This window comes from Myzus persicae, unplaced genomic scaffold (assembly GCF_001856785.1).
Source record: "Myzus persicae strain clone G006 unplaced genomic scaffold, MPER_G0061.0, whole genome shotgun sequence".
NCBI classification, from domain to species: Eukaryota; Metazoa; Arthropoda; class Insecta; order Hemiptera; family Aphididae; genus Myzus; species Myzus persicae.
In genome coordinates, this window is record NW_019102621.1 from 1 (window position 1) to 10,873 (window position 10,873).

The 10,873-nt window shown below is 31.0% G+C and overlaps 1 protein-coding gene across 2 annotated transcripts; it reads left to right on the forward strand.

Moving 5' to 3' along the window:
- Positions 1 to 5,110: 5,110 nt before the first annotated feature.
- On the forward strand, positions 5,111 to 10,798 carry LOC111032812 (cyclin-dependent kinases regulatory subunit). 2 transcript variants are annotated; one of them, XM_022313271.1, is made up of 3 exons: positions 5,111 to 5,633; positions 9,482 to 9,609; positions 10,693 to 10,798. In XM_022313271.1, the coding sequence occupies exons 1-3, from the start codon at positions 5,575 to 5,577 to the stop codon at positions 10,731 to 10,733; spliced, it is 228 nt and encodes a 75-aa protein (XP_022168963.1). In that variant the 5' UTR covers positions 5,111 to 5,574; the 3' UTR covers positions 10,734 to 10,798. The 2 variants fall into 2 exon arrangements, with proteins under 2 accessions (XP_022168963.1, XP_022168962.1); XM_022313270.1 differs by lacking the exon at positions 5,111 to 5,633 and adding an exon at positions 7,456 to 7,979.
- Positions 10,799 to 10,873: the final 75 nt, after the last annotated feature.

Consider the following 10,873-nt stretch of genomic DNA (forward strand, 5'->3'; position numbering starts at 1 on the left):
ATACCCAAATAGTATACCAGGTAAGTATATTTAGTTATGTCCAAATATTACCCTGTCAAATGCTGTGTACCACATTGTACATCAACTGACAAGTCGAGATTTGGTATACCAAAAGATTTGTTTTTAAAATGGGAGGAAGTAATAGGTGTACCATTAAAACCAAATTTTAAAATATGTGGAGCTCATTTTTGGAAAAATGATATTGTTAGTACTTGGGAATCAGGTACAGCAGAAAATAAATATTCAGTAAGTATAGTTTAAAAATCGATTACTTAAGAAGTTAGTTTATTAAATTGTTACAAATAATTCATAAACAGTTAACACATTTAATTTTATATACATTTAGATATGCCTTAAAAGACCTCGATTGAAACCTGGTTCAGTACCTAAATTATTGTTAAACACAAATAATTATACTGAGATATCAATCGAGGATAACAATAGCTGTAACATACAAAACGAATCAGGCATTGAAGTACATTTTTAAATTCTATTCTATATAATATATTCATACAATTAATAATTATAATATTTATACTTAGATAGATGAGTACATGGATTGTAGTAATTTTGATTCACCTGTTGATAGTATATCTACACAAAATGAATATGGCATAGAGGTAATATGCTTATAAATACTATAATATGATATAACATATAAATAAAACATAATTGAGCGTTTGTAAAGGTTGAAGAAAATACTATAAATTTAAAAAACATCAGTCAAAATGCTCAAGAAAACGTGCAAAAAAATTCTGACATTCTTTTAGAAATTTCAAGTACAATTAAACTACCTGCCAATTGGTTTAGTGATATAACAACAAATCCAGTTAACAAAGAGAGAACCTTAACATTTTTTACAATGGGACAATATAACGAAAATTACCAAAGAATTGTTGAAAAACAATTAGTTCTTTCATCAGGTATTTTAAATGTCCTATTATTTATTAGTATTATATTTTAATTTGCAAGCTAATGAAAATAAATGAATGAATTTATTTTATAGCTTTAGATATAATTATGCATGTGTTGAATGAAAAATTATCTAACAATGAACAACAAATGTTTTATCCAAATGTACCACTCACAATAGTTTCTACTAATGTTATATCCAGTATAATAAACATGTTTAATACTGTAAAAGTATGTTATGGATCAGCTCTAGTCTCAAAATACCCAGATGTAAAACCTAGTTTGGAACGTCAAATTATAAATGGCAATTGGAAACATTATAACTGTTCAAAAATTCTAGTCACCAATGTGTAAGAATTCTAGTAAACATTTTATTAAACTAAAATCATTAATTACTGTTTTGTCCATGATTTCACTATTATTACAGTGAAATGTGTGTTATGTGTAAGCGACTCTCAGATTCTTTAAGAAAAATGCAAAAAAGAACATTTATTGGAAAACCAGTAAGAGTATATTTTTCACCGTCTAAGAGATCTGTTTTGGAAAAATTCAAACAAACTAAAAAGATTGCAACACAAAAAGTTGTACGAGCAAAGAAAACCATTTTAAGGTTACAAAATTATTTAAACGATTCAAAACAACAAATGAAAAATACTTCAGATAGTACACTTTTAAAAATGATTGAGGACCATGGGATTTCAAATTCTCAATCAGAATTGTTGAAAGAAGTGTTTGCTGCTGCTAAAATCAAGAATCCAAAAAATAGACGTTACTCTGAAAACTGGATGTTGTTATGCTTACTTTTTCAAATTCGGTAATATTTATAGCAAAATCTATTCATTTATTTCTATTGAAATAAAAATTAAGACTTAAGTCATTATTAATACTTAACACATTTGTTTTGACTAATTTTTTTTACAGTTCACCATCTGGATACAAATTTCTAAGGAATCAAAAGTTGTTACCCCTACCATGTGTAGATACAATAAGAAAGCATTTATTGGCAATTAAAGGGGAATGTGGTTTTGACAACAGCTTTTTTAAGTTGTTAAAAAAAAAATTTTTACACAAAACTATTGATCAAAAAAAGGGAATATTACTACTAGACGAAGTATTTTTAAGAACAAGCTTAAGTGTTAATAGTAGGAACCTTACCTACACTGGTTTAGAAAATTTCGGAAATGAAATTTATAGTAAAACTGAAAGTTCTGAGTTAGCTGACCACGGTCTTGTTTTTATGTGGCAAAGTTTAGCTGATAATGTCACTCAGCCTATAGCAGTCTTCGCATCAAAAGGACCAGTTAAAGGTAAAATTCCTAATTATAGTTTTGCTTTTATTTCTTAAACAATATAAAGATCTTTGAAGCATTAAAATGTTAAAGATTTAAATGATTTGTCTCACTATTTGAAAATATTCATAGGTGTTGATTTGGCTCAGTTAGTCTTGAGGGCTATCTTATTACTGGAAGACGCTGGACTACAAGTACTAGGTTTGACTTGTGACGGAGCTTCAACAAATAAAACCATGTGTAAGACATTCGGTATAAGTGGGATTCAATCAGAATTCAATAATACTTTTGATAATCCTTTTGACGAAAGTCGTAAAGTCTTCGTGTTTTTTGATGCTCCTCACATTATCAAAAACATCAGAAACCGGCTGGTACAGCATAAACAGTTAAAAGTAATAATATTTTATATTATATCATTTATTTTAATTTAGTTATAAGAAACAAAATTATTTTTCAGGTACATCATAGTAAAAATTTTATAAAATGGGAACATTACTGTAAGGTACTAGAAAACGACTCAAAGTTTATACTTAAAGTATGTCCCAAGATAACAAAGAGTCATATAGAACTTAACAATCTTTCAAAAATGAAAGTTAAGTATGCCACGCAGGTAGGTATAATAATTTTCTTATTATGTTATAATTGGTATAACTATAAAATTTAAAATATTTGATTTTGGTGTAACAACTATTTATTAAATTATTTTTGAAAAAAATGATTATGTATTTAGTTGTTTAGTAATTCAATGGCAATGGGGCTACGGTTTTACCGGGAACAAGATTGTGAAGGTTTGGAAGATTCGTCGGAGACAGAATTATTTACTTTACAAATTAATAGCATGTTTGATGCCCTTAACAGGAAATTTCCAGCTGAAGGCATCAGAAAGAATAGCAAGGATTTAGAGGTTTATTATGTGTTGCATGGTTTCTGTGTTTGTGTGTTCAAATTATTTATAGGATATGTATGTAGATCATTTTATGTCATGTAATTAATTGTTTGTAAGACTAGTGTCAGATGTTTGTTTATAATAATTTTTTTATTAAAATCAATTGTTTATACAATACAGGTATTAAAACAGAGTTTAGTTTGGTTAAACAACTGGGAAAAACAATTAAATGATGGGTATTTAAATGAAAAACAGTTTTTAACCAAAACTACTGCCGAATCATTGAGAATAACACTCCAATCAACCATTGATTTGACAAATTATTTATTAGATGAATGCAACTTTCACTATGTACTTACAGTAAAATTTAACCAGGACTCATTAGAAGTAAGTATTACAAAATGTAGAAATATGCCTACTAGTTATAAGTTATATGATAAATGTATTAATATACCTGTATGATACCCAAATAATGAAAAACAGAAAGGTTTGTTATGTGAGGTGTACTTACATTTATTTCTAAAATACAAATTTCAGAAATTCTTTGGAATTATTAGACAAGCCTCAGGTCCCAATGATCATCCATCCACTCCGACATTCCTTCAACTCTATAGACTTCTCTCAGTATACTCTTTGGTAAAGCCACCCAAAACTGGAAATTGTTCATTATCTGGAGGTAACTTGAATCTCATTAAATGTCTTTATTGATACTTAAATAAAAGGTTATTGATTATTATTTATCAATACTTAATTAAAGATTCTGATTACATACCATATATAAGTATTGGTGACTTAAAAGATGCAATGAAAGAAAACTCCACACAAATTAGAGATGCTAAAATTTTAACACTTAGACATCATATTGACCAAGTGATTGAAGCAGGACGTTGGGATGTTGATGACATTTTTAGAAATAATGATTTTGCTGATGCTGAAACATTTGAATGTGTCGTTTATTATGTAGCAGGGTAAATATGACATAGATGTTTTATAAATTAAAATCAATAATTACTTGTTACATTATAATAGATATTTAGCAAAACGTGTAAGCAAGAAAACAAGTTGTAATGCATGTTTATCTGGAATAAAAAACATTGACAACCATTCCAATACACAGGCTGCAAAGCTTCTTAACCTGAAGTCTCGTGGTTACTTANGTCCAGAGTTATAATACGACCATCTGCCCACCGGGAACATTATCGGTATCCCGATGGATTTTGTGGACAATTGTACAGTCAATTAAAACAGCAATATTGATTGTTCTTTGAACGAATAGTTTTGGAAGACCAAAAGTCGCTACGTTGTTGGCAGCTGCTGAGCTAGAAGTAAAACTCCATAAAATGTTCTACAATTCATTTCTATACACCAACATACCATCCGGTTTCTACTCTTATTTTTGATAAGGAACAAGACCATCCCCCCATCAACTTGATGTATGTCGTTGTACGTCACTTGTACCACACACTATTATTTAATTATAATTTTTTCAACATCAAAAATATTAATTCCATCACAAATGGTTTTTCAATGAACTGTTGGTTACCAACGCTATGGTTGATTTATGAAGACATCGAATTTTGTAGAATAAAGCTATCATAAGGCTGCTCATCTTATTTTTAATATTCTGTAGATATATCTAAAATCTATTCACTCCTAAATATTTGTATGAGAATAATACCATTTTAATTGGTTCATAACTACTGTGATTTGTCATGGCAAATGGCAATTAGCATTTCGAGCCAGGAATTTTCAGGTACTTTACTTGCCCCTTGCGACGCAAACACAGCGACACCGCCATCGCCGGTAAATAAACATTCCGCGCCACAGAGATTATATAAATAAACAATATTTATAGGTATGTCTATGCACCGCGCGCGCTGAAGGTTTTCAAACCAAAACGGAATGTGTATGAAGCTGGCAACATTATGCCGAACCGTCCTATCGTTTCCGTAGCCAACATCATGCAGTATGACCCCGCGTCCCGTTCCCGCCTTCCGAAAACCAACCGCCAAAATCGACGTCTGTTGTTCGTTCGTATTTTCGTGTGCCGTCTATTGTGCGTCCGAGCCCCGAGCGTTTCGTTTCCGTAATAATAATAATACACCCCGTCGACCGGTGGTACGCTCTACGATAATAATAATATTATATTTTATTGTTCGCCGTATGTCCGTACGCATTGTGCTTTCGTGTTTCACACGTTAATGCGATTTAGTATTTACCTAGTGCTGTAGTCTTACCGTAGTTGTGACCCGGCGGTGGATGAGAACATCTGTTGGTCCGGTGGCGAAGGCATTTGTGAAAAAAAGGTTACCCGGCACGATTTATTATATCCGTGTATCTACCCGTCATCATCTAAGACACGCTGAACTGTTGCCGGTGCACTGTTTAGCGTCGCACGCGTTGTTTCTTGGCGGTCTGTCTGAGGGTTTTGTAAACACAACACTGAGCACATCGAGCCGGTAATAGCCGTACACTGAGTCCGCGACAATGTCTGACAAACAGATCTACTATTCAGACAAATATTACGACGACAAGTACGAATACAGGTTTGTACAATTTACTATTTAAATGCTGGTATTGTTTTGTACTCGAATGGTAAGCCACTGGGTGTAAATGTAGAGTAAAAGAGTGAACAACAATTTAATTTTCCTGATAGATGCCTACAGATGAGACAATTTATTTCATTTTGAAAAACACTTTTTATTTTCTTGTACTTGTTTTTGGAGATAAATAAGTTTATACATTTTAAGCAGGTATTTCCATGTCTCAATGTCTCACAGAACCTATTTCTTACAATATGACATAGGTACCTAGATAATATGTATTAATCATAATTGACATTCCTACTGATTGTGCGCTAAATAAAAGAATAAGTAGTAGAACCAGTATTGCACTGGTTGTTTTATTTGTGCATTTAAATTCGTAATTTTTTCTTTAAGCACCTCTTAAAGCAGGGGCCTTTAACCTCTTTAGGCAGCATGCCACCTATTACTTTTAAAATATATTGATGGCTGTAAATATATACAGTAAAATTATATAATAAGAAAAAAAAGGTTATTAGGTAATAATATTAACATATTATGATGTAGGTATCATGTTTAAACATGCTATGCTTAAAATCTGCTCATGGGCTTCATTTAAAAACAGCGTGTTGAAGGCCCCCTGGCCTTAGATAATTATTGTATATATAGGTACTTGAAAAATATAATTCAGTTTCTGTAGAACTTGTTTATTGGTAGATACATAATAGATAGGTCCTCTGCTAATATTTGTTCAGTTTCCCAATTTAAATGTATTTTTTCTAATAGGTACCTTTATTTTATCGGCTGTTAGGTATATAATAGATGTTTTGAGAATATTTTATTTGATTCAATTTGGTAGTAATTAGCTATTTTTTAAATATTGCATAGTACCTAGCAGTTCCCGATATGAGGCAAGAAATAATGAGATATGGGCACTCATTTTTAAACCGTTTGTGCTTTTGACATTAATTTTCAAATTTTAGTATGTGGGAAACAATCATAGGTACTGTTCATAATATTAATCTTTTTTTAATATACAAAATAAAATAAGTTAGTATCTATTTGTTTTTAAAAATAATTAAAGAAAGATACCTAACTATTTGTTTTTTTTATTATTTACCTATATCTTTCATCGAAGTTGTTGAGCATATGAAATCTATTTTATGGGAAGCATGAACTAAATAGTTTAAAAACAGCTGTGATAATATATCTACATTTACCTATATTTGACAATAAGCGGACAATAAGCCATATTATATTACAATATAATTATCTGTAGGTACTACACTGCTCNAAAGTATTTTACATACCTATCAAATGAATTATTATTATATCAAAGAAAACTTTTATTGTACCTATTATAATATTATTCATTTGTTGAGAAATATGTCTTGTATACCATCTTAATAATTAATATTTTACTCATGATTTTACTTATGTGATTATGTTTATTATGATACTTGATAGTCGTAATCACGAATTAAGATAATTAATTCGTGGTCGTAATTATACAAAATTAGTTAAGAATTTCGCCACCGTAACCATTTCAGCGCCATAAGTTAATTTGGGAACCTGGAAACTTTCGACTTCACAGAAATACTGATAACAGGCTGTCGTTCGGCATCCTGTATATCTTAATTCGTGGGCATGACGTCCTATCCATTCTTTTATTATCTATGGGTATGTCTATGCACCGCGCGCGCTGAAGTTTTCAAACCAAAACGGAATGTGTATGAAGCTGGCAACATTATGCCGAACCGTCCTATCGTTTCCGTAGCCAACATCATGCAGTATGACCCCGCGTCCCGTTCCCGCCATCCGAAAACCAACCGCCAAAATCGACGTCTGTTGTTCGTTCGTATTTTCGTGTGCCGTCTATTGTGCGTCCGAGCCCCGAGCGTTTCGTTTCCGTAATAATAATAATACACCCCGTCGACCGGTGGTACGCTCTACGATAATAATAATATTATATTTTATTGTTCGCCGTATGTCCGTACGCATTGTGCTTTCGTGTTTCACACGTTAATGCGATTTAGTATTTACCTAGTGCTGTAGTCTTACCGTAGTTGTGACCCGGCGGTGGATGAGAACATCTGTTGGTCCGGTGGCGAAGGCATTTGTGAAAAAAAGGTTACCCGGCACGATTTATTATATCCGTGTATCTACCCGTCATTATCTAAGACACGCTGAACTGTTGCCGGTGCACTGATTAGCGTCGCACGCGTTGTTTCTTGGCGGTCTGTCTGAGGGTTTTGTAAACACAGCACTGAGCACATCGAGCCGGTAATAGCCGTACACTGAGTCCGCGACAATGTCTGACAAACAGATCTACTATTCAGACAAATACTACGACGACAAGTACGAATACAGGTTTGTACAATTTACTATTTAAATGCAGGTATTGTTTTGTACTCGAATGGTAAGCCACTGGGTGTAAATGTAGAGTAAAAGAGTGAACAACAATTTAATTTTCCTGATAGATGCCTACAGATGAGACAATTTATTTCATTTTGAAAAACACTTTTTATTTTCTTGTACTTGTTTTTGGAGATAAATAAGTTTATACATTTTAAGCAGGTATTTCCATGTCTCAATGTCTCACAGAACCTATTTCTTACAATATGACATAAATAAATAAAAAATATGTATTAATCATAATTGACATTCCTACTGATTGTGCGCTAAATAAAAGAATAAGTAGTAGAACCAGTATTGCACTGGTTGTTTTATTTGTGCATTTAAATTCGTAATTTTTTCTTTAAGCACCTCTTAAAGCAGGGGCCTTTAACCTCTTTAGGCAGCATGCCACCTATTACTTTTAAAATATATTGATGGCTGTAAATATATACAGTAAAATTATATAATAAGAAAAAAAAGGTTATTAGGTAATAATATTAACATATTATGATGTAGGTATCATGTTTAAACATGCTATGCTTAAAATCTGCTCATGGGCTTCATTTAAAAACAGCGTGTTGAAGGCCCCCTGGCCTTAGATAATTATTGTATACATACTTGAAAAATATAATTCAGTTTCTGTAGAACTTGTTTATTGGTAGATACATAATAGATAGGTCCTCTGCTAATATTTGTTCAGTTTCCCAATTTAAATGTATTTTTTCTAATAGGTACCTTTATTTTATCGGCTGTTAGGTATATAATAGATGTTTTGAGAATATTTTATTTGATTCAATTTGGTAGTAATTAGCTATTTTTTAAATATTGCATAGTACCTAGCAGTTCCCGATATGAGGCAAGAAATAATGAGATATGGGCACTCATTTTTAAACCGTTTGTGCTTTTGACATTAATTTTCAAATTTTAGTATGTGGGAAACAATCATAGGTACTGTTCATAATATTAATCTTTTTTTAATATACAAAATAAAATAAGTTAGTATCTATTTGTTTTTAAAAATAATTAAAGAAAGATACCTAACTATTTGTTTTTTTTATTATTTACCTATATCTTTCATCGAAGTTGTTGAGCATATGAAATCTATTTTATGGGAAGCATGAACTAAATAGTTTAAAAACAGCTGTGATAATATATCTACATTTACCTATATTTGACAATAAGCGGACAATAAGCCATATTATATTACAATATAATTATCTGTAGGTACTACACTGCTCTACCACCTTAAGTATTTACTAATATCTGCATTTTAAACAATTTTAATTATTATTTACCAATTACTCAAATATTACACCTTATTTGTTTAAAGAGTTAATACATTTTTATAAATATTTATTCATAAATAAAAGTTTATATAATTAGTTGGTAGGTATATTTAAAAGTTATACCTATTTTAACCTAATTTAAATTTAAAATGTTGATAATATTATTTTAATTCTATAACATATTTTTAGACATGTGGTGTTGCCTAAAGAGATGGCAAAAAGCATACCAAAAACACATTTACTTTCTGAAGACGAATGGAGATCAATTGGAGTACAACAGAGCAAGGGATGGGTTCATTATATGATCCATGAACCTGGTGAGTTTTTGGGTATTATTAATTTTAGGCAGCTGGCCTGAAAATCTTATATTCTAAACAAGAGTAATTATTTTGGCTCTGTAATAATGCTCTCTTGGTTCTGAACAAACCTATGTAAATGGTCAAATCAAACACGAACAAATGCTTTCATTTGCCCCAAACGCAGACTGATCAAGGTTAAATATGTTTTTGAATTCATCCAGTAGCATTTGTTCATGTTCGAGCTCTAATGTAAGCTCACCTTTTACATGTGGCGTAGTGATGAAAATTAACTAAGACGAGGGTAACCAATTAAAATTTTTGAAGGGCCAAATAAGAAATCTGGAAATTTTTTATAGGCCATTAAAGTTGCAAACATTGGTAAAACCCAATGAACAAAAATGATAGATTATAACTCTAGAATGTATAATATTAACGGTATTTACTTTTTCTTTCTTGTCTGCGATTTACTATTTGGGGCCTCTGAATTAAGGCTTAAAGAATGTTGTATTCTTTAAATGTAGCCTTTCTTTTGTGGCAGTCAGTAATATTTTATGTAGTAATAATTATCTTAACACGTTGACTGCCATGTGACTGCGGCCTTTCACATTATATGTTTTATTGACATATTTTTACATGTCATTCAATTTGTATCGAGATTTGTATGTACTATAGTATAGTAAAAAACATTAAAAAACTTAAAAAATATGTTTATTATATCAAAAAATGTTTAATGATTTCCTGTAACCCATTGCAATATTTTTAGTACATTTTTGTAGCTCCCTTTAAAAGTTAATAGTTTAAAACCATTTATTAATTTACGGCTGCCGGTGGTAGTTATGATCAACTATAGGAGCTGCAGCTGGCTATCACAAAAGTATAAAATTTAAAAATTATTACAGATGACCGTCAGCGGTATAAAAGCATTACGTGTTAAATATTAAATGTAATTCCTGCCTATTATTCTGGCACAGAAAAAGTGCCAAAAGTAGAGACAAAAAATGTCTTTGCAAATAAAATATATCGGTATTAGATTACCTTCCCTTTTTTACCAAACCCTTATTGTTTTTTCTTAACCAAATAATAATTTTTTTTTCTTTACAGAACCTCACATTCTATTATTCAAAAGACCACGAACCAACTGAACTTTCTGCATACCTAAAAATGTTGAATATCTTATTGAACAATGTAAAGAAGGTAGAGGATGGCAAATTTAGTTTCTAAGTATTATAATGTTCTGTTGTATATTCAAACCAATGAAAAATGTTGATGAGTTTCGACTTTT

Bases quoted from the DNA above. Each gene is read 5' to 3' on its own strand.
- LOC111032812 (XM_022313271.1), top strand. From the start codon at position 5,575: ATGTCTGACAAACAGATCTACTATTCAGACAAATATTACGACGACAAG. The intron at 5,634-9,481 runs GTTTGTACAATT...ACATATTTTTAG, and splicing joins GACGACAAGTACGAATACAG to ACATGTGGTGTTGCCTAAAG. The intron at 9,610-10,692 runs GTGAGTTTTTGG...TTTTCTTTACAG, and splicing joins TTATATGATCCATGAACCTG to AACCTCACATTCTATTATTC.